We start from the raw sequence: 22,152 nt of genomic DNA, 5'->3' as shown, positions 1-22,152 counted from the left end.
GAGGGCTGGCAGGCCAGGCTGTGCCCTGCGACACCTCCTGTGACCCAGAGGTGACAGGAGCCATGCCGAGCTCCCCCCAGGACCCTGAGTGGGGACAAGGGGGGTGGTGGGGCGGGGAGTGGGGATCTGTGGCATGAGACAGTCACCATAAGCTCCCTGGTGCTGCAGTGTGGGATGCTCCGAGCCCTTCATGGGGGCTTCACAAACACCTTCACCCACAGGCAGGCTGGTCGAAGCTCAGGTCACCCCAGTTCTGGTCCTGCAGATACCCATTTGAGTCCACACCTGCCTCCAGCACAAGCACCACAGACAAGCCCACGTCCAGGTTCCACAGTGGAAGTCACCAGCCTCACAACCTGCCCCGTGTCAGAGCTGTGCCCTCCCAGCCCCTCCCCAGAGAGAAGGCAGAGACAGGTAACATCAGGCTACCATTTATTGTAAAAGGCCAGCGGTGCCTACGCTGCCCTGAGCAGGCTCAGCCAGGGCCAGGAGAGGTATGTAAAAGTGCTATTTACACCGAGCTCCGGGTGTGTGTCCCCGGAGTCAATCCCCAAATGATCCCCTCCTCTGCTCCCGCTGCCCCCACTCATCTCAGTAAAAGCTCTTCACAGCTCCCTGAGCCTCATTCCAAGTCAGGTCCTTCCCTAAGTGTCCCTGGCACTCCTTGGGGCTGGCAGAGCTGGCAACTGCACCCTGCAGCACTGGTGTTGGCTGGGCATCTGTCCCCACAGGGCAGCCTGATGCGTCACGGCAGGCAGTGCCAGGGTGCTCCCCACGCTTGCCCATGGTGAGGATGCCCGCAGCGTGGTTGCCAGAGCTGTGCAGTAGGCGGTAGAGCCGGCTCTGGAAGGCTGTGGGGATGCTCTTCCTTTTGCCCAGCGTAAGGATGCCGGCAGCGTGGTTGCCCATGCCGTGCAGGAGGTCGTAGAGGCGGCAGGAGCAGGTCTTCTGCTGGCAGCACTCGGGCAGGCTCTGCCGGGCAGCAGCCAGGGAGCAGAGCAGGAGCAGGAGCAAGAGGCAGGCAGCTCGCTGGAGCTGCTGGAACAACCGGCAGTGTTAATGCAGGGCACTGCCAGAAGGGGGGGTGGCCCTCCCCGAGTCTTGCCTCCCACCTGCCCTGGTTGTTGTAGTGCTGCCCACTTATCCCAGCTCCATACCCGAGGGGGTACTTGGAGCATCACTTTTTGGAGCCCGGGGCCACAGCCAGCACCACAGTCCCGTGTGATGTGTGAGTGCTGCTCCCCATGTACCCCCCAGCCCTCACCCACGCTCTGACCAGTGGCTGGATGCAGGTGCCCTCACTGCCTGCTCCAGCACAAGGCAGCCCCAACAAACACCCTCCCCCCCCCCCCCCCGAAAAAAAAAAAGCCATGGGATGAGCAGTGAGAGCATCCATGCTTGATGCCATGGGCACCACATGCCCAGCCCCCTCCTGGTGAGCCCACGTGAGGCTGAGTCCCCCTGCTTGCTGACCACAACTTGGGAGCCCTGGGGAGGAGCCACGTGCTCGAGGCTTCCCAAGGAACCAGCCAGGTCCTCCCCTACCCCACATGCCCACCTTATCCCCATAGCTGCCCTCCCACCTCCATAGCCCCACCTTGGCGTTGGGCACCTCCATCCTTCCAGGGGTCTTCAGGCAGCCGAGCGGCACTGGGGCATGTCCCGCCGGGCAGCCGAGAGCCAGCGCCCTGCGCCGCCCACCACAGCCAGGGCTTTATAGGGCCCAGCACAATAGCACTGCCAAAAATATCCCTGGGGCCAGGCAGGAGCAGAGCCGGTGTCTGGGAGACGTGGTGGCCGGTAGCCCGGAGACCAGCCAAGCCTTTCCCCTCATTTGCAGCTCCTCATTGTGCAGGTGCTCACCGGGCTGGGCACGGCGGCCCAGCAGCGTGGCACTAATGAGGCCGTAATTGCCAGAGGGTCCTGTGGCCAGGCTGGCACAAAAGGGGCTGAAGGTCAGCGCTGGGGAAGCGTGTCCGCTTCTCATGGCCCTGTTAGGCTAATTACCTCTCCAAACAAAGGGGTGCTGGGCAGCCACACGGCTCCCTGATGTGGGGAGACATCATCCTGCGCTCGGCTGGTGCTGGGGGAGGGATGGTGTCACCAGAGCTGCCGTATCCTGTGCTGGCTCCCAGCTCCTTTGGTGGTCCCATCCTGCCACAACCCTGTGCCAGGTGTGTGAGCAGAGCAGCAGGGCAACAGGGAGGGTCTTGCACTCTTGATAATGCTCCACAGCTCCAGTCTCACCCCAGACTGCCTCTCGCACATTGCTGGCACAGGGAGCCCCTCGCCCTGAGGTGCGAATCTGGACACTTCTCTACTGCTAGAAACCACATCTGCTGGCCAGGCTGGTCTGCAGTGGACCCTCAGCCCCCTGCCTGCTGCACCCCAGACCCTCCTGGCCTCTCTGCACAGCAGGGGCCCAGAGATGGAAAGGGACCCAATGCTTTGCAGAGAGGGAACAGTGACCAGTCAGGACCCTTCCTGCCAGGCAGGTTTTTTCCAGGGCTGGGAAAGGTAAAACCAGCAGCCCTGGACAGGGAGAGGATCCCAGACCTGGGGCTGGTTTTCCACAGTCTGGCATAGCCTGGAGCCCAGACCTGGGGCTGGTGTTACACAGTCAGGCTGGGGGTACATGCACACAGACACCGGGGTGCCAGGATCCCCGTTGGCCCCACAGCAGGGCATGTGCTCCCTAAGTGAATGGGGGGATGGATGAGGCCCAGGGAGCTCATGGAGGAGAAAAGCAGGGGTGGGTACAGCCCTTCCCAACCTTCCCACTGGGCCCTGCTGCAGTCCATGGCATGGCAAAGAGCAGGCACCCAGCCCTAAACGGATCCCTCCATGCACCCTGAGCCCTGCGGGCAGGTGGCTGAGGCTCCCTGGCCCCTGTGGCTGGGGGGATGCTCAGTCCAGCCCCCAGAGCCGCAGGCCAGGGTCAGCAGGATGCCACATCACCACCTCCCTCTGTTTCAGGGATGGGCTCCAGCGGGGCCCGCAGCCGGGAGGGCTCCGGCGAGGCTGAGCCGTTCCTGCCGATGCCGCAGGACTGTCCCGCGTTGTGGATCTGCCACAGGTTGTCCAGCGCCTCGGCCTTGGCGTGTTTGAGCAGATCAGCCTGGCCCTGTGTGGGGGGGGGGAGAGGGTGTGGGGGTCACCTGGCACTGTGCCCCTGGGGCTGCTCAGACCCCCAGCATGAAGCACAGGCTGCCTCGGAACGGGCCGGTGCCATCACGGAGCATCCCGCGGGTGAAGGCACGGGAGGGGGGTGTGGGGAGGGGGTCACGCAGCCCTCGTGCCTCACCTTCAGCACGGTGATGTTCCAGGCAAAGCTCTCCAGCGCCTTCTGCAGCTTGTGGCCCCGCAGCCCCTCCTTGGCCTCGATGCGGTGCAGCTCCTTGTGGAAGTCCATCCCTGCGCAGACAGGACGGTGCTCAGCAGGCATGAGGCCACGAGGATGGCCACCACCTTCCATGCACAGCGACCGAGCTGGAGGGACACGCTTTGCCTGACACAGGGGAGCAGGCTGGCTGGGCTCCACGACAGCCACAAGCCCCCTATGCGCTGGGCATGATGGGCTGATGGACAGACACCCCAGTACCACCCCCAGCCTCAGTCCCAGGCAGTTTTGGACCCTGGAGACCATGGGATCCAGGGTGGTGATGACTACCTTGGGTAGAGACACTGCTCTTGCACAGTGTGGCTCACCTGGGGGGCTCAGAGAGGGGCTGCTGGGCCCCCGCACCGTGCACCACGTGACGTCCCCGTGAGCCGGTGCTATATTTACCCTTCCTGACTCAGCAGCGGCTGCAGGCCCCCGTGAGAGCTCCCACACAATCCTGCCAGCCCACGCACCGTCAATCAGCAACACCCCCAACCCCGCACCCTCACCCGCAGCCAGGCTGCTGCCCGCACCCTGCAGCACCCGCCAGCCGGGCACGGGCCAGCCTGGCACCGCAGGGGCTTGCCAGGGCAAAAGCAGGGACAGGGAGCATCCTTCCAGGCACGAGAGTGGAGGTTGTGGCCCCCAAACTGCTCCCTGCCACCCTGCCAAGGTGCCAGGAACAGGCAGCCGCAGATGCCGCACACCCCGAAGCTCCTCTGCTCCGTGCCAGTGGGATTCTCACAGCCAGAGTGGCCAAGGAAGGCACAGAACCCACCTGTGCCCCCTACTCCAGCCCCGCAGCCCGTGTTCTCCCCTCCATCGCTCCCTCCTGGCACTGGCAGCGGCAGCGGAGCTGAAAGCCAAGAGCTCAGGGAGATTTCCAGGCTGCTACACAGGCAGGGAACAAACAGGGCTGTTGGCAACAAGGCTGGTACTGGCTGGGGGAGGCCAAGCAGGGCTCTCTCCTTCCTCCCAGACCCTTCCAGCTCCTGGCAGCTCTCCCAGCCCCACAGGGAGCCCATGTGAGCCCCCCCAGGGCAGCAGCCTCCCCGTGCACCCAGAGATAGCCAGGGCTATCCCTGTGGGTCCTCAGCCCATAGAGGGGCTGCACAGATGTCAGAGTGGGGTTGGGGGTCCCAGGCACAGCTGCTGAGGTGGGGGCAGGCCAGGGGGAGGAGAGGGGCAGGCAGCCATCAGCACCTGCCTGTGTGGGTTCAGCCATGTGTCTTGGAAGTGGTAACGTTCAGTTGCCACTTCTACCGTCAGCCCCAGTCTGTTATTTCTGGCGCTAATTATATTCTGGCGTTTGGCAGCTAATGACTCTTCCCCACTTCCTCATCAGCCTCCTCCGCTCCCCTCCCTCTCTGCCTTCCCTCCCTCCCTCTCTCCCGCTCAAGCACTTGCAGCCCACCCACCCAGCACCCTGCCCTGGCACGGGCAGCCCCGAACTCCGGGTGCAGACACGCACCGCTCGTGCTCCTTCCTGCAAGTGCACGGACAAAAACGTCACCACGCTTGGCTATGCCAGCACCCAGGTCTGAGGCTGGGTGCCAGACCCCCTGAAGTGAGCCCTGTGGGGGTTACACGTGCCCCTAGACCAGCGCAGAGGGCCAGGGACATGCCCAGGTCTGTGCCCCCCCGGCACCCACCTGCCTGCTGCGCCTGGATGAGTTTGCCGTACACCACGTCAGCGGATTCGATCAGCGTGCGGCTGGTCTGGATCATCTAGGGAGAGGGATGGCATGAGGAGCTGGGCAGACCCCGGCCCCACACACCCCCCTGGCAGAGCAGATGGAGAGGAGAGGCTCGGGCAGGGGCTGCCCCTCACCCCATTGCAGCGGCCAGGGTCTGGGCCCTCCTCACCCCGCTGTGCGCAGCCAGGTGTGACAGGACCAGTGCTTGGCCGGTGGCCACGTCCTCCTCTAACACAAAGGAAGGAAGCAGCTCTAGCTGTGGCTATTAATGGGATTTCCCCCACTAGGCAGGACCGCAGGACACCCAGCTGGCCCTGGCACAGCGAGCAGGCAGCATGAGCATGGGCACAGGGGCTGCAGGGTCCCAGGGCTTGCACCGAGCTGGACAAGCCTGTACCTCCACAAGGCTCCTCCCCCCACCAGCCTCCCCCCCGCACCAGAACGCTCCCATGCATGGGATGCAGCGAGTTTGGAGTGCCTCATCCTGGGCAGGGTGTTGTTCCCAGTGCCACTACCCCCACGGAGCATCCCCACCGCTGCCAGACGGCACTCACTGTCTCGTAGGCGGTGAGGACCTTGCGCAGCAGGTCCGGGATGGGGCCCTGGGCTTCCATGGGAGGGTACTTCTCTGCCAGGTTGAGGGTGACACTGGGTGTGCTGTCACTGTGCAGCAGCCACGCAGCTACTGTCAGGATGCACTGCTTCATGTTGGCGGCGGGCGTCAGCCCACACAGCTCCTTGAAGGAAACCAGCGCGTTCTGCGGGAATCACAGTCATGGAATGGTGGTGAGGGTTGGAAGGGACCTTTAGAGATCATCCAGTCCAACCCCCCTGCAGAAGCAGCTCCCACCTAGATCAGGTCACACAGGAACGTGTCCAGGTGGGTTTGGAAACCTCCAGAGAAGGAGCCTCCACACCCCCCGGGGCAGCCTGGGCCAGGGCTCCCTCACCTCAGCACTGAAACAGTTTTCCTTATGTTTAAATGGAACTGTTTGTGTTCCAGCTTCATCCCATCACCTCCTGTTCTGTTGCTATACACCACAGAGAAAAGGGATGTCCCAACCTTCTGACACCCACCATTTAGGTATTGGTAAATATTAATGAGAGCCCCCCCAGCCTTCTCCAGACTAAACAGCCCCAGATCCCACAGCCTTTCCTCAGCAGGATGATGCTCCAGTCCCCTGATCATCTTGCTGGCCCTGTGCTGGCCTCTCTCCAGCACTTCCCTGTCCCTCTGCAGCTGGGGAGCCCACAACTGGACACGGGACTCCAGATGAGGCCTCAGCAGGGGAGAGGGGGAGCAAAACTTCCCTCAACCTACCAGCCACACTCTTTTTGATGCATCCCAGGATGCCATTGGCTTCTTGCCCACGAGGGCACATTGCTGGCTCATGGTTGGTTTATTAACAACCAGAACTCCCAGGTTGATAACAAACTAACCATGAGCCAGCAATGTGCTCTCGTGGCCAAGGGCACACAAAAGGACACAAAAAGACAGGTATCTAGCCTCCGAGAGCCCCAACACCTACAACAGCCCCATTTCCCCTGGCTCTGCTCCTCGCCTACGTCCCCCAGGAAGAGGGGAGACACTCCAGCCCCATCCTCCTCCAGAATCCAGGTCCCCCGGTCCCTCCGCGGGGTCCGTACCTGCACGTTCTCCCGCAGGTCGGTGGCCTCCCGCAGCGGCTGCGTGGCCGTCCGAAAGACTTCATCGATGGCCTTGATGCCAGTGGCTTTGGTGGAGGTGTACTCCCGCACCCGGCGGCCCCGGCGCCCCGCCAGCCCCCGCCGATGCCCCTTGCCCCCGCCGCGGCGGTCGGTGATGGCCACGTGCACGAAGAGGGTGGCGTGGGGCAGGGGCTCCCCGGACAGGGACTGGAGGGGGATGTGTCGGTAACCGGGCTGCAGGCACTCGAAGGGGATGGTGTACTGGGCGATGAACTCGTCCCCGATGTAGTCGTCGTCCAGCACGACGAAGCGCAGGACGGCCAGCTCCGGAAGGTTGATCTGGAACTCGAGGCTCTCGTCGAAGATGGGGTTGTCCCCGCTCTGCAGAGCCGTCTTGGTGCGGTGCTCGGCGCAGTCGGCCGGGATGCCGTGGATCTCGGCGCAGACGTAGGGCTCCACCACCTCCCCTTTGGCTCCTGAGCCTTTGGGCTTGGGCAAGTTCTGCCCGCTGATGACCTTGAGGTGCAGGAGCTGCGCGGGCACCCCGGGCAACGAGTCCTTGGCGTTGGCACTGAAGTAGGAGACCTCTTCCCGCATGATGGCGGGGCGGAGGACATAGCCACAGGCCCCGTTCTGCCGGAACCAGCCCGTGTTCAGGTCCATCATGAGCCCCGGCGTCTGGTAGTTCATGGCCACCATCTGGCAGCCGCACTTCCAGAAGTCCTGGGGGTTCATGTTGCTGGCGTCGATGCGCATGGGGCTGGGGTAGACGCGGGAGAGGAACCGCTTGTTGTAGCTCACCAGCTCGGCCGGGCACTCGTTGGCGAAGCGTCCCGCCTCCACCTCGCTGAAGGAGCACATCTCCCAGTAGCGCTGCCCGCGCCTCGAGCTTTCAAAGTCCTGGAAAGGGACAGCCTGGCACAGGCTCACCAGCTCCGACAGCTCCCGGCTGAGGCGCACCCGCCTCGGGCCACCTCCCTCCGGCGACTCGCCGTCGTCCTGCCCCAGCCGCCGGGCCAGCTCCCAGCCTTCCTCCTCATCCGACACCTCCCCCTCGCTGTCCTCACAGCCAGCGGGCAGCTTCTTGCCTTTGATGAGGATTCGGCCCTTGAGCTGCTCCGGGGAGGGCAAATAGGACGCGGTGGGGTTGGGGGGGTCCAGGTACAGCTTCTCCCCCAGCGTCTTGCGCAGGCACTGGGCAGCGAGGCGTTGCTGGGGAGCCGAGCAGCGCACGACCAGGCAGAGGATGAGAGGGTAGGCGGAGGCGGCGAAGGCGTGCTGGTCTATCAGCCCCACCACGGTGCGGAAGGGCACGCAGGAAGAGGCCGAGGGGCTGGTGTAGACCACGGGCTCACCCTCGGGGCCGTCCCACAGCACCAGCTCGATGCTGCGGCAGCCCAAGCCCAGGGCGCCGATGTAGCCGCTGATGTCCGAGCGGCCCCAGAAGTTGTCCTCCAGCAGGCAGGCGCTGTGGGCAGAGCTGATGTAGTAGTGGGAGAGGGGCTGAGCCATGTCCTGGCACACCTTGCGGTGCTGCGGGTCGAAGATGGAGCAGTCGGCAGAGAGCAGGTAGCGCGTGAAGCCGTCGATGGCCAGGTAGCCCTTCTCCCGGCCTTCCTTGGAGGGCTCGTACTTGCTGACGATCTCCAAGCACTTCTCCTCCGTCACCCCTTCCATGCCTTGCTCCACTTCCAGGAACATCAGCAGGTCCTTCAGGCCGAGGTATTCCTTGTTGCTGGAGAACTGCACCAGCAGGAAGAAGATCTCGGGGCGGGTGCAGAGCTCGCAGTACGCCTCCACGAAGAGGTCGCAGGCCACCTCCGCACCGGGACGCTCGCTGGCCTTCTGCAGCTCCTTGAACTTCAGCTCGATGGTGGAAGCCTTCATGCCTGGGTTGAGGGCTTTGATCAGCTGCACTGCCCGGGACACGGGGATGCGGCCGGACTTCTCCAGGTCAGCCAGGTCAAAGACGGAGGAGATCCAAGAGGTCCTGAGGCTGGGGTGGCCGGTCCCGGGAGCCTCAGGGGTGTGCTTCCCATAGGACACCAGGTACCTGAGCCCCATCACCCAGGCGCTCACCACGTCAGCCGAGCCGGCCACCAGGTCCAGAGACTCGTAGTTGTCTCCATAGATGATGGAGAAGGCGCATTCATCCGGGAACTGGTCGGAGAGGCCATTGCTGCGCAGGACGGGTGTCTTCTTGCCCACACGAACCTCTTTGACCGACTTGATCTCGATCTTGGCCTTCTCCGAGTCCTTCTTGGAGGGCTCCCAGCGCAGGGAGCGCATGTCGGCGTCTAGCACGAAGAAGCGGCTGTACATGCGGGAGTTGGAGCGCACCTTCTTCAGCTCGCAGCCCTCCAGCATGAAGGAGATGCAGGCGGCCGTGCTGTTGATCTTGCGGTCGTTGGGCATCGTGCTGAAAGACACCGTCTTCTTCTTCTGCGGCGGCCGCTGCCGGGACCCATCCTGCCAGGGTGGGAGAAGGGGGCAGAGCCATCAGGGATGGGGCACCCGGCACCCTCCTGCCGCACGCTCTCCCCACCCCAGCCCTAACGCAAAGCACAGTACCCCAGTGGGGCCCAGCACCACGTGAAGCCCCGGTCCAACCCTCTCCCAGGAGGCTGGGAGCTGGCTCCAGCCTTGGCCTCCCCCACAGCTTCACTGCCTGGCTTATTTTAACTCTGCTTTCCTTCCTTCCTTCCTTCCTGCTCCCGGCCCTGAGCCGGATCCCTGATCCTCACCCTTGGAGGCACAGCCACACACGGGCATGGTCTTTGTCTCCCCAGTGTGGGGCCACCAGAGGAAAACAGCCTCCTGCAGGACCATCCTGTGGCCAGACACCACAGCCCCTCACGCCTTCCTCTGCGCCCCAGGCACCTCAGCAGTGGGGTACACAGATGCCTGGGGCACCCTGAGGCGGTGCATGGGCAGAGCCGCTTCTGAGGACCCCCAACCAGACCCTTCCCATCCCACCTGCAGGGGACTGGTGCAGGACAGCCCGTGGCAGTGTCACACGCTGGGGACAAGCACGGCCCACAGCCCCATCCCATGGAGCCCACAGCTGCTGCTGTCACAGCTCACATGGAGTCACAGCTGGTACAGGCTCTTTGCTGCCTGCACCCCATGCCCACACTCTGACCGTGCCCCTGTGCCAGCCCTGACCTCAGCAGGGCGATCCTGCTGCCAAGGGGCTGGAGGAGGCAAAGGATGAGAGGGAACAGCAGGGCCTGGAGCATATTATGGGCTGGATTTCATTAACTAGTGCAGCAGGAGGAGAATTTAATCCACTTCTTCAAGATTATGGTGAGTCACCTCTAATCTGGTGGTATCGCTGGCAGAGGCTGCTCCTGCCCAGCTGCTCAAGCTGGGGGCAAAGGGATGTCCCTTCCAGCACCCTGAGAGCTTCCACAGTGCCCATGTGGGGCTGGCACAGAGCTGGCTAGCAGCCTGGCCAAGCACAGCCCCGTGTCCGACCCCAAAGCATCTGGATATGTGTCCACGGGGCCAGCCAGTCCCAGCCCAAGAGCAATCAGGATGGGTGACTCATGTGCCCAGCTAGCTCCTGCTGTTACCCAGCTCTCAGCATCCCAGGTAAGGGGGAACCAGCCCCAGTCCCAGCCCTCAGTTCCACCCTGGAGCTGGATGGATCCTGCTGTCCCAGAGGGAGATGCCATCCAGGGCCAGTCGGTAGGCAGCAGCACCGCTCCTCTGCAGGCTGCCCTGCACAGGGGTTGTTTCCCCCAGCTCCAGCACAGGAGCTGTTTTGCAACCTTGCACTGCCAGATTGCTCCAGGGAGCAGGATGACCGCCAGCATCTCTGCCTCTGTGCCACCCAGCTCCCGGGGTGATTCCCTCTGCTCAGCCAGCTCCTGGCTGCAGGAGCAGCATGGTGACCCACAGCACCACCCCCACTGATCCCCACCATCCACTTGGGATCATCATACCCAGCGCTGAGCTGGGGACCCAGCAGCCAGGGGCCACCATCCAGGTCCCCAGCCAGCCCTGGCCGGTGGGAGCTCAGCAGCAGGTCACACCATCAGCCAGCCCCAAGGGTTCGCCACCGGCAAAGGCTCCGGGGACGCTTTGTGCGAGCAGCAACCCCAGCGACACGCTGCCGGGCATCCCTCGCCCCTCGGCGGGGGAACGGCTGGCACGGAGCGCAGCCCCCTCCTCTGCGGACCTGCGCCCCGCCTCGCCGCACCCCACCCCGGGCGGCTCCGCATCGGGCCCCACAGCCGAAAACAGGAAATCCATCCGGAAAGGAAACACGGGCGGGGGGCCGCCGAGCACCCAGCGCCGGGGGGAGCTGCCTCCAGCGGCGCCCACCGCAGCAGCCAGACCCGCCCCTGCCCTCCCAACCCCAACCGCCTCCCTGAGCCCTGCGCCGCGCTCGCCCCATCCTCCCAGGCTCAGGAAGGGGGTGCCCACTGCAGCGTTTTGGGGTGTAGGTACACGGCACAGACCCGAGGCACACGGGCGCTGCTCTCCCCATCTGCACAGGCCAGTCTCAGCGGGCGCTGCTGCCGCCCTGACCGGGGAGCTCTCGGTGCTCGCTGACACCCCAGCGCGTCTGTGGCCAGTGGGCCAGTGGCAGTGGCTGTGTGGAGCCTCTTAGCCACTCCTCAGCCCGGCCTGGGCACTGGCAGGGAAAAGCGATGCTCCGTAAGGTGATAACCAGGCCAGCAGTGCACAGGCAGGAGGACGTGGCACCCACAGCCACAGCTCCCGCGGCACCAAGAGCATCCCTGGTGACAGGACAGGGCTCTGTCCCGCTCACCATGCAGCCACGCAGGCAGGGCTGTTGCCCACGCTGCCACACACATCTCACCCACACAAGCCGGCTCTGGCGAGGGAGGACGCACCGGCCACAACGCGGGTGGCAACCGCGATGCCAGCAGCGAGCACAGGGCACGGAGGGCACGTCCCAACGCAGCTGCCCGCGCCCTGCCCAGCTCTGCAGCATGTGCTAAGCACCTCTTCAGCCAATTACCTCCTGCAATTAATGCCCTGGCAAGCACGGCAGCCCTAATCTCAGCTGCCACGTGACCTACATCATCACCAGACAAGCAACCGTGGGGATGGGGAAGGGCCCATCAGCCACCCTTCCCTTCTCCTCTTCCCGCCTGAAGCTAAGCCAGGGAGGTCCCAGACGCACAGCAGCTCGTGACAGCAGGAGAGGAACTGAAAACCTCTGGGACTGAAGCATCTCAGCCTGAGCGTGGCTCTGCTGCACAGGCAGGAGAGCACGACTGCCGCTGCCTGGGCGGCAGGAGCCCTCTCCCCACCACGGGGGGTATGGGTAGGGGGTGCATTTCACCCCTGGGGATGCCTGGCCGTGACCTGACCCATCGACAGCCGCTTTCCCCAGTTCCTGGCTCTTCCCACTGACCCCATCCTGGGCTGGGCAGTGCGAGAAGGGGTGAAGGCTGGTGACAGAAGCCGGCAGTGCAGGAGTGGAGGAGGTGGGAGACCAAGCACACCCAGGGCTTTTCTGCCGTCATTTATTCCCTGCCAAGAAAATAGTAAGTGACACATCCCCTCCCCATGGCACCAGCTGCCACTACCCAGCTAGGGGCCATGGAGCCAGAGGCCAGTACAGAGGCACCACACAGCTCCTGGTGCTGGCACGGGGCAGAGACAGGGTGCAGGGGAAGGAAGGGTCGCCTGCAGGAGGGAGGAACAGATCCAGTGCCCCCCTCAGCGTCTCTCCAGCATGCCCCCAGCCCATTAGACTTCCAACCCCCATTGCTTCCAGCCTGGGAAGAAGGCAGGGAGTAGATGCCAGCTCTTCCACCTCCTGGCACAACCAGTCCTGGGCTCCCCATGCCCCAGCACAGCTGGTGATTCTCACTTTCAGATTCACTCCTCTAGCCTTTTCTGGAAATCCCAAAAAACAACAGAGCCAGCAGCTCTTCCCACACGTGCCTGCGCTCTGTCAGCAGCCAGCCCCTGCCCAGCCCACTGCTCCGCTGCCCACCGCTCATTTGTGCCCTCACTCCAAGCTGTAGCCAGGCCCGTGGTGCTGGGCTCCCTCCCTGCCCTGCAACCCCCAACTCCCACCCACCACTGTGTAAGGGGGGGGGGGATGTGAAGCTGCCGCAGAACCCACAGCACAGGAATGGCTTCAGCATCCTGCACGGAATCAAGGTTGGGCAGCTGCTCCCCAGCTCTTGCCAGGGGTCCCCAGGGACCCTCTCCTCAGCTGCTGTGCAGAGCTGGCACAAGCTGGCCTCCTAGTCACAGGGAGAGCCAGGCCACAGCAGGGTCTCAGGTGGTGGAGGGGCTGACGGGGCTCTGTCCCTGCTGAGGGACAGGAGAGCTGTGCTGGGGAGGCAGCAGGATCACTGCCTCCAAACAGGAGGAGCACAGCATGGGCAGTCTGGGGGCAGAAACAGGTCAAGCCTCAGGAATTCAAGGCTGTAGAATTTCAGGCACGCAACCCTACAGCACCAGGGCAGGATCAGGCCCTGGAGTGACTATGAGGTGCATCAGAGACCAGCATAGGCTAGGGATACCAACCAGGTTTGACCTTTCCTCATTGCCCTCCCCCACCAGCGCTGGCCCTCGGCCACCCAACCCTCACGTGAGGCCAAATCCCGCGGTGACGCACGGCGGTGACGAGGGATGCGCCCAGCCCGGGGGCAAGCAAGAGGTTCCCCAACGGCCCACAGCCGGTCCCTGGGCTGAGAGCTTGGGGGAGACACACTGTCCAGCCCCAGGAGGAGCAGAACCCAGCGAGGTGCCCAAGGAAATTGGCCACAGATGGCGTTTCGGCACCGGTGCCTGGCTGCACGGTGGCACCGGGAGGTCCTCTCGCCCTCCCCGTCTGGGGCACAGCCCGACTGCAGCTGCAACAGTTTGTGGTGGCCAGTAGGCAGGGGCACAGGGAAGGCCCGATGTCTCTGCCCAAAGAACCGGGTGCTGGGGGCAGGAGGCTGGGGCTGGGCCGGCACTACGGGAACAGCCCCCACACAGGGTATTAATAGCACCGGAGCAATCCCGGCTTAAAATAGGCTGCCAGGAGCAGGAGGCGAGTCCCGGGCGGATGTGACCCATTGTGTCAGTGAGCACCACCGGCATGAGCACAATTAGAGAGGCTCATTTAGGAAAGCACACATGTGACCCACTGCACACTCACGTGGGAGACCCCCAGAGACCCTCCCTGACCCACAGCCCTGGCAGTGCCCCCTGCCCGGCCACAGCACCGCTCCGGGGAGGGGCTGTTGGGAGCAGGTCCGGAGCTGCCCGTGCCGGGGCCCAGGGTTCAGTGCAGGAGGGGGCACGGGAAGATGCTTGGGAGCCAGGAGCAGGCATCTCCTCCCCGGCACATATGGGTGCCCTGAGCAGGACAGGGCGATGCTGCGGTGTGGCTCCCACGGCAAAAGTAGCGTGGGCGTGCAGCAGACCCGCAGGACGGGGAAACCCACGGCCACACGAAGAGGACGGGCCTGGCCCAGCAGCGCACGGAGCCCGAGCCAGGCTTTGCCCTTGGGGACCCGCGGTGCCGGGCAGGGCGAGCAGACACGGTGCCAGCCCTGGCGATAGCAGCCTCGACGAGCCCGTTGCAGCGGGCGGGGGACAACCCCCGAGCCCCGATCTGAGGCTGCAGCTGCCCCACGGCTCCACGGACCCGCCCCAGCGCTGGGGTGGGCACGGCGGGGGGCGAAGCGGGGGACATACGGCGGGCACAGCGGGCTGGCAGAGACGGTGCCCACTGGCTCCGGGGCCGGGGGACTCATAGCTCCCGCGGGGCCACGGCTGAGCCTTCCTCCCCCACAACCCATCCCTGCGCAGGTGCCGGGCGGCGCCGGTCCCTGGGGTGCGTGCGGGGGGGGGGCGCACCGGAGCCCGCCTCGGGGCGGGGAGGGGAGGGCGGGAGGGGCCGGGGCCGGTGCGGAGCTCTCACCTTCATGATGCTGGCCCGGGGCGCGGCGGGCGCGGGGCTCCGCTCCGCCGAGTCCTCGCGGCTGCTGCTGCCCGAGCCCGAGCCGGGGCTGCCGCCGCCGCCGCCGCCGCCGCCGCCGCCGCCGCCGCCGCCGCCGCGGGGCCCGTTGGGCAGCGGAGCGGCGGGACGGGGCGATCCGGGCGGCGGGGCACCCCGGGGCCCCTCCGCCATCCCCCGCGGCCTCAGGGCAGCGGCCGCCGCGGGGCCCCGGGCGCCCCCGGAGCCTGCGCCCGCCGCCGCCGCCGCTGCGGGCTCAGTGGCGGAGCGGGCGGGAGGCGGCGCGGCCGGGAGGAGGGGACGGGCCGGGCCGGGGGCGGGGACGCGGGCGGGGGACGGCGCGGCTCCCCCCATTCCCCCCCCGCCCCGCCGCTGCAGCGGTGGGGAGCGGAGACGGCCACCGGGCACCGGGCACCGGGCTCAGCCCAGCGCCGCAGCGTCCGGTCCCGGCGGCCGCCCCCATCCCGGTGGGACCCCGTCCAAGTCCGCACCCGGCAACCGGGCACCGCCGCCCAGCCCACGCCCTGCAGCTCGGTACCCAAAACGAGCCGGCATCCCGCAGTCTGGTACCTAAACCCAGCCCACGCCCTGCAGCCTGGTGCCCAAAACGAGCCGGCATCCCGCCGCCTGGTACTCAAACCCAGCTCACACCCTGCGGCCTGGCATCCAAAACGAGCCTCTCACACTCAAATCGACCTTGAATCCTGCAGCCTGGCACCCAAAATGTGCCGGCATCCCGTAGCCTGGCACCCAAACCCAGCCCACACCCTGCAGCCTGGTGCCCAAAACGAGCCGGCATCCTGCAGCCTGGCACCCAAACCCAGCCCACACCCTGCAGACTGGTACCCAAAACGAGCCTCTCACACTCAAATCGACCTTGCACCCTGCAGCCTGGTACCCAAAACGAGCCGGCATCCTGCAGCCTGGCACCCAAACCCAGCCCACACCCTGCAGACTGGTACCCAAAACGAGCCTCTCACACTCAAATCGACCTTGCACCCTGCAGCCTGGTACCCAAAATGTACTGGCATCCTGCAGCCTGGCACTCAAATCCAGCCCACACCTTGCAGCCTGGCACCCAAAACGAGCCTCTCACACTCAAATCGACCTTACACCCTGCAGCCTGGCACCCAAAACATGCCAGCACCCTGCAGACTGGCATTCAAATCGACACTGCACCCTGCAGACTGGCACCCATATCCTGCAACCCGGCACCCACATCCTGCAGCCCAGCACTCAAACTGTACCCAGCAGGGTTCTCCTGCCGCCTCAAGCCTGCAGCCCTCAACACAGTCAGTGGCCAGGCAGGGCCAGGAAGCAACTGGAGCAGATGGGCAAAGCCCTGGGCCAACCCAGCTCTTCCAGGCATGGGGCTCAAGGCTTTGCTGGGCACAGGTCACTGCAGAGCTCAGGAAGGGCCCAGGTGCTGGCCTCAGTGCCGGTGCCTGCAGGGTATGTGTGGCACAGGCAGTGGGATGGGCAGCTCTCCTGGGCTCTCTGGATCCAGTTATGCAGGTCTCTGCCAGTACAGGGCTGGCCAGGAGCCCCCCTCAGACCCCAACTTCACCACCCTGCTCCCCCCAGCACCCCAGCCCCAAGCCTGACAGTGCCAGGCACAGCCAATGCCATCAGGTCCAGCACACATGCCCCTGCCACATTGGCTCACAGCTCTCCCCTGCTCCCCCAGTCACCCCCTCCCAGCCATTGGTACCCCCCAAGGCACAAGCACAGCTTCTCCCCTACTTGTAGCAGAGCTTTTGCTCCAGATCTTTCTTTCCTGACAGGGATAAGGGAAGGGACCTGAGCCTCATTTCCATCCCTGGCAGAGGTTTTGACTGCCCTGAAGGATGCTTTGTGTGGACTTTGTTCAAGACGTTGCCCTCACCCCAGCAGCAGCTGCCTGCACAGCAGGTTCTCCCGTGGCTCACCAGCCCTTAAAATAAACCTTAACAAGCAGGAGGGGAAAGGACCAGTCCCTCCCATCAGTGCCATTTGTGTCTCAAAGGCACAAAGAGCTCAACGTCCTCAGAGCCTCAGCCAGACGTGGAACTGGTTAAATATTCATGGCTGCCCCTTCCCCAGGACCCCTGAGGAAACAACAGCAGCAAAGTCTCAACCACCAGCACAGTCAGAGCTGTCAGCAAGAAACCTCTTTAATGGGGGATTAAAAATAATAGTGTGTATATATATATATATAAAAAAATCGATCCCAGAGCGCTGCCCTTTCTTTATTTTGGAGAGATAATCCCCTTTTTTCTTGCTTCTGGGTTGTTTTTTTCTTGAACATTAAAAGCAGCTCTCGCTGGAGCTCATTGTTCCCTAACCCAGCAACGTGTGCTGCAGCCTGGAGGAGGAGCTGCTCCGCAGCAGACAGCACTTGCCACCACTGGCTACCCCACGCTCTGCCTATGGCAGCCCTGCCGAGGGGAAAACACACAGCCCTGGAGCTCAGTGTGTGGATGAGCTGAGCTCCTGCATGGGCACGATGCTCCGCTGCTCCTCCTGCTCCCAGGGAGGTTTTGCCTGTTCCTCCTGCACTGGTCACAGGTTGTGACAATCGAGGTGTCCCTTGGGAAAGGCACAGGCACCCACTCTGCTGTGGCTGCATGAGGGCACTGCCAAGGCACTGGGCAGAGCAGGGTGAGACGTGGCCACCAGTGACAGCACCCAGCTGCCCCATGGCACTCACAAGTGCCCACGGTCCCATCCTGCACCGAGAACAGCCCAGCAAAGGGCCAGGTCTGCTGGCTGGGGTGTGCTGCACGTCTTGCTGCATCCCCACGGGCAGCACCCACCAGCACCCGCTGCCACCACAAGGCAGTGGCACGGCTGAGCTCGCTGGTTCCATCTGCTCTGCTCAGCCAAATCCCCCCTAGGGCTGGGCACCTGCACCCCTGTGCCCCTCACCATGGACTCAGCCCCACTCCCTCCCCAGAGAGCACACACCAAGCAAGCCCGCGGGGGCAGCAGGGCTGGGGGCTGCCCTAGGAGATGACGGTGCCCTGGATGAGCTGCAGCAGCCGCTCCTCCCGCAGCACCCTGGGCATGGGGAGGGGGGAGCCCAGCGCCTCTCGCAGCCGGGGGAAGGCCCCAGCCCCCACCAGGTGCAGCCGCAGCGGCCCGATGCTGCCCTTGAAGCGGAAGGACTTATAGATGGGGAAATCCTCCTGGAGACACTGGTCCAGCTGCAGAGAGAAGGCAGGTCGCCCACACTGTCCCAGACAAGCAGCCACCACCCTGTGCCGTGCCCAGGGGCCTCACCAGCCCACCCTAAGCAGGGTTGAGCTGTGCCATGCTCCCCAGCCACCCCCTTCCCGAAGCGAAGCATGCCAGCAGCACCCTCAGAGCGTGGCTCTAGCCACCCCCAGGGCTTTGCCCCAGGGCAGCACACACGTGCCCCTCACCTTGTAGCGCTGCCCCTCTGACAGGTCCCGCAGGCCCCGCAGCTCCACGAACACCTCATAATGCGGGGCACAGGCCCCCGAAGAGGCACCTGCAGCGGCACCATCAGCACGTTAAACCCACCTGCAGCCTCCAGCCCCGCCGGCTGCCGGCAACCCAGGGCGCAGCAGGGCTGGCACAGGCTTGTGAAGTGCTGGCTGTGCTTTGGGGGGGTTCAGGCAGCTCTGGGGGGGGACTCACCCAGCAAGGCACTCTCCACACAGACGTAGTCGACCAGGCGAGCGCCTGGCCACATGCCCACGGCGCGGCACAGGCTCCGGTAGAACCGCTCCTCCGGGATGCTCTCGCCTCGCACGCTCAGCACCTGGCTCTCCCTGCGGTGCAGGGGGCAGAGGTGGGTGGCACTGTCCCCTCTAGACCCTGCCTGGCACAAGGATCCCCTGCCATGCAGCCCCCTGAGGTGAGGGGAGAGGGCTGGGGGTGTCTTCACCTGCGCACAGGCTCCACCACGGGACACTGCTTGTGGAATCCAGCCACTCTCAGCACCTCCCCAGCACGGCACCTGCGTGGGCAAAGGGGAGCAAGAGGGGAAATGGTGCCAGGCATGGGGGCTGGGGTGGGCAGCCCCCCCGGACCACCGCAGCAGTAGGGAGGCACCTGTAGTCTCCAGGGTGAGCTGTCAGGACCAGCCCGTACTCGCGTCCCTCCCAGAGCTCGCCCAGCAGCACCGTCTGGGGCTCCTCCTCGGCTGGACAGGGCAGGAACTCGTAGAAAGCCCAGTCAGGGCACAGGAGGAATCGGGGCACTGGCTCCTCTGGCCACAAGTTCACACCAAGCAGGGCTGAGAGGGCAACACATATCAGCACGAACCCCCCCCAGGAGCTCCCCATCCTTGCCCATGTGGCCTCACTCCTTCCAAGGGGGAGCTTCTCAGTTGGTGCCAGGACTGAGCTGCTTTTGGACAGCAAGCAGGCCTCTTCCAGGGAGGGATGTGGCACAGAGAAGCACCCGCATCTGCAGGGCCAGGAGGGGTTTGTGCTACTGTAAGGGGTAGGTTGTGGGGACAGCGCCGCGCAGGGAGCACTCACCTCCCGCTGCCTGGTAGAAGGGACAGTAGAAGGGCAGCCCCTTGCAGTCGGCCTGGCAGAGGGCATCGCAGTAGAGCTGCTCTGCTCCATGTGCCGACCGCACCACCACCACCTGCAGCTGAGGCCACAGCCGCTGCACGATGCCCTCGAAGCCGCGGCCGCACTCGGCCCGGAGCTCGGCCGCCCGGGCGGCATCGGGGGCCAGCAACGCCTGCAGCCGGCCCCGCGTGTCCTCAGGCAGCCCGGGCTGGGGGCTCAGCTTGCCCAGCGCCAGGTCCTGGGCCAGCCCGGGCCAGCTGGTGCGTAGGGTCGCCAGAGCATCGTGCAGCTCAGTGGGCAGCCCGGCTTCCAGCACACGCAGGGCACGTTCCCGTAGGGCAAAGAGCAGCTGGACCCGCAGCGCGGCAGCCCGCGAGGCCACGGCCCCCGCCTCGGCCGGGGTGCAGTACAGCGTGGGCAGGGGCCAGCCTGCCGGGGCACGGGGGGCACCGGCCCCCCAGGAGAGCAAGGCTGTGCCCCCGGGGGCCAGAGCCTGTGGGAAGGCAGCATGGAGGGTGTCCAAGTAGAGCAGGGACCCCTGTGTGGGGAGAGGTGAGGGTCAGGGGGCAGACCCTGGTGGCTATGCAGGGGTTGCTGGTGCCCATCCCCATCCCCATCCCCATCCCCATCCTCAACCCCATGCCCATCCCCATGCTCATCCCCACCCCCATCCCCATCCTCCTTCTCCTCCCCATCCCCATCCTCCTCATCCCCACCCTCATACCCATTCCCATGCCCATCCTCATCCCCACGTTCATCCCCGCTCCCATCTCCATCCTCCTCCCCATCCTCATCCCCATGCCCATCCCCACCTCCATCCTCCTCCTCCTCCCCATGCCTACCCTCATCCCCATGCCCATCCTCATCCTCCTCCCCATCCCTCTGCCCATTCCCATCCCTATCCTCATCCTCCTCACAAGGCCCATCCCCGTCCCTATCCCCATCCTCATCCCCATCCCCATCTCCCATGCCCATCCCTGTCCCTATCCCCATCCTCATCCTCATCCCCATCCCCATGCCCACTCCCATGTCCATCTCCATTCCCACCCCCATTCCCATTCCCATTCCCATCCCCATGCCCATTCCCATCCTCATGCTCCTACCCAGGCCCATCCCCATCCCTATCCCCCTCCTCACCCCCATCCCCATCCCCATCCCCATCCCCATGCCCACTCCCATGCCCATGCCCATGTCCATCCCCATCCTCATCCTCCTTCCCATGTCCATGCCCATTCCCATTCCCATTCCCATTCCCATTCCTATCCCCATACTCCTTCCCATTCCCATTCCCATTCCCATTCCCATCCCCATCCTCATCCTCCTTCCCATGCCCTCTCCCATGCCCATCCCCATCCTCATCCTCCTTCCCATTCCCATTCCCATCCCCATCCCCATCCTCATCCTCCTTCCCATGCCCACTCCCATGCCCATCCCCATCCCCATCCTCATCCTTCTTCCCATGCCCTCTCCCATGCCCATCCCCATCCTCATCCTCCTTCCCATGCCCATTCCCATGCCCACTCCCATGCCCATCCCCATCCCCATCCCCATGCCCACTCCCATGCCCATTCCCACTCCCATGCCCATTCCCATCCCCCTTCCCATGCCCATGCCCATGCCCATCCTCATCCTCCTTCCCATTCCCATGCCCATTCCCATTCCCATCCTCATCCTCCTTCCCATGCCCATCCCCATCCCCATGCCCACTCCCATGCCCATGCCCATCCCCATCCTCCTTCCCATGCCCACCCCCATCCCCGTACCTGCAGCGGGGGGTCGGTGCCCCAGCAGCTGCAGAGCAGAGCCCACGGCCGCAGCGGGGGGACCTTCCCCCAGCCCGGCTCCTGCTCCGCATCAGGGTGACGCCGCCCCAGGGCGTGACGCCGTCGGAAATCCTCGGAGCCTGGCGGGACAGCGGTGCGGTGAGACCCCCGCGCCCCGGGCCGCCCCCGCGCCGCCTCCCGCCGCGTCTCACCGCCGGCCGTGCCGGGGGGCTGCAGCCGCCGCAGCCGCCGCTCCTGGCTCGGACACACGTCGCCGCTCAGCACCTCCAGCCGCCGCCGGTACCGACCCGCGGCTCGGCACAGAGCCCAGCGCAGCAGCCGGTGCCGCAGCGCGGGGACGACGGGCAGCCCCACGGCCACGGCCACGGCCACGGCCACGGCCACGGCCAGGAGCATCCCCAGCTGCGGCCGCCCCCGAGCAGGGGCCCGGGACCCTCGCCCCCCCCTGCCCCGCACCCCTCCGGTTATTCCGCCTCCGGCAGAAATGACGGAGAATGACGGCGACCGGCGCCGCCCCCGACAGCTCCGCCTCGGGCGTTATTTTCGCTTTCTCCTTTCTTCGCCCAGCCCGGCGCAGTTCAAACCCAAGAGCCTGCTCCCCCCAGCCGCTGCCCCTTCTCTCCTTTGTAACAGTGGTGCAGTGTGGCTGCGGGGCTTTGCTTTTGCGCCGGGGAGAAGTGCCCAGCCCCGCACAGCCCTCCTCTGTAGCTCCCCCCACCCCTCCCTGTCCCAGGATACCAGATCCAGCCCCCCCTGCTCACCCCCTTGCCCTAGGCAGAAGGGAACATGGACCCCAACCCTCTGCGTGGCCCCAGAGCACAACACCGTGTCATGCAGAGCTGGGGGGGACACAGGGCCATGTAGCCCGAGGGCTCCCCTCCACCCCCCTCCTTTACCTGCCCCCTCCCCAAGACACACGTGAAACGCAGAGCTTTTGTGTTACAAAAATATTCCGTGCTTTATTTACTCTGTGGTAGAAAAATAACACGGCCAGGACCCCAGAGCTTCCCTGGCCAGGGCGAGGGAAGGGGCAGAGGGCTCCACTCCCTCCAGACCAACCCAATGCCCCACGGCCCTCGCTGGTTCCCCCATCCCCACCCGGTCTCCACCCTGCACCGGCTCCAGTGGGGAACACAGAGGCCAGGAA

General features: G+C 64.9%; 3 protein-coding genes across 3 annotated transcripts; all 3 read right to left on the bottom strand.

Annotated features, from left to right (window-relative positions):
* Positions 1-431: 431 nt before the first annotated feature.
* Positions 432-1,618, bottom strand: HCRT (hypocretin neuropeptide precursor). Its single transcript, XM_062017560.1, has 2 exons — positions 1,598-1,618; positions 432-1,038 (listed from the first exon to the last, which is right to left on the bottom strand). The coding sequence occupies exons 1-2, from the start codon at positions 1,616-1,618 to the stop codon at positions 592-594; spliced, it is 468 nt and encodes a 155-aa protein (XP_061873544.1). The 3' UTR covers positions 432-591.
* On the bottom strand, positions 1,373-14,866 carry LOC104561123 (inactive phospholipase C-like protein 2). Its single transcript, XM_062019268.1, has 6 exons — positions 14,657-14,866; positions 6,727-9,216; positions 5,634-5,837; positions 5,035-5,110; positions 3,305-3,414; positions 1,373-3,124 (listed from the first exon to the last, which is right to left on the bottom strand). Exons 1-6 carry the CDS (start codon positions 14,864-14,866, stop codon positions 2,939-2,941), a joined length of 3,276 nt encoding a protein of 1,091 aa, XP_061875252.1. The 3' UTR covers positions 1,373-2,938.
* A 1,961-nt stretch (positions 14,867-16,827) lies between these two features.
* On the bottom strand, positions 16,828-21,443 carry GHDC (GH3 domain containing). Its single transcript, XM_062018379.1, has 8 exons — positions 21,197-21,443; positions 20,985-21,124; positions 19,183-19,759; positions 18,752-18,935; positions 18,585-18,656; positions 18,335-18,468; positions 18,097-18,185; positions 16,828-17,877 (listed from the first exon to the last, which is right to left on the bottom strand). Exons 1-8 carry the CDS (start codon positions 21,399-21,401, stop codon positions 17,677-17,679), a joined length of 1,602 nt encoding a protein of 533 aa, XP_061874363.1. The 5' UTR covers positions 21,402-21,443; the 3' UTR covers positions 16,828-17,676.
* Positions 21,444-22,152: the final 709 nt, after the last annotated feature.

Source organism: Colius striatus, chromosome Z (assembly GCF_028858725.1).
Source record: "Colius striatus isolate bColStr4 chromosome Z, bColStr4.1.hap1, whole genome shotgun sequence".
NCBI classification, from domain to species: Eukaryota; Metazoa; Chordata; class Aves; order Coliiformes; family Coliidae; genus Colius; species Colius striatus.
This window is presented reverse-complemented; position numbering and strand designations above follow the sequence as displayed.

What these genes read in the sequence shown, in the direction of transcription:
- LOC104561123 (XM_062019268.1), bottom strand. Translation starts at nt 14,866, where the DNA reads ATGGCGGAGGGGCCCCGGGGTGCCCCGCCGCCCGGATCGCCCCGTCCC. An exon ending in TCCTCACCGCCTACGAGACA is followed by an intron (nt 5,111 to 5,633) that starts GTGAGTGCCGTC and finishes CCCTCTCCCTAG; the next exon opens with ATGATCCAGACCAGCCGCAC. An exon ending in GGAACATCACCGTGCTGAAG is followed by an intron (nt 3,125 to 3,304) that starts GTGAGGCACGAG and finishes CCCCCCACACAG; the next exon opens with GGCCAGGCTGATCTGCTCAA.
- GHDC (XM_062018379.1), bottom strand. Translation starts at nt 21,401, where the DNA reads ATGCTCCTGGCCGTGGCCGTGGCCGTGGCCGTGGCCGTGGCCGTGGGG. An exon ending in GCCCCCCGGCACGGCCGGCG is followed by an intron (nt 21,125 to 21,196) that starts GTGAGACGCGGC and finishes CTGTCCCGCCAG; the next exon opens with GCTCCGAGGATTTCCGACGG. An exon ending in CAGAGGGGCAGCGCTACAAG is followed by an intron (nt 17,878 to 18,096) that starts GTGAGGGGCACG and finishes TTCTCTCTGCAG; the next exon opens with CTGGACCAGTGTCTCCAGGA.
- HCRT (XM_062017560.1), bottom strand. Translation starts at nt 1,618, where the DNA reads ATGGAGGTGCCCAACGCCAAG. An exon ending in TGGAGGTGCCCAACGCCAAG is followed by an intron (nt 1,039 to 1,597) that starts GTGGGGCTATGG and finishes CGGTTGTTCCAG; the next exon opens with CAGCTCCAGCGAGCTGCCTG.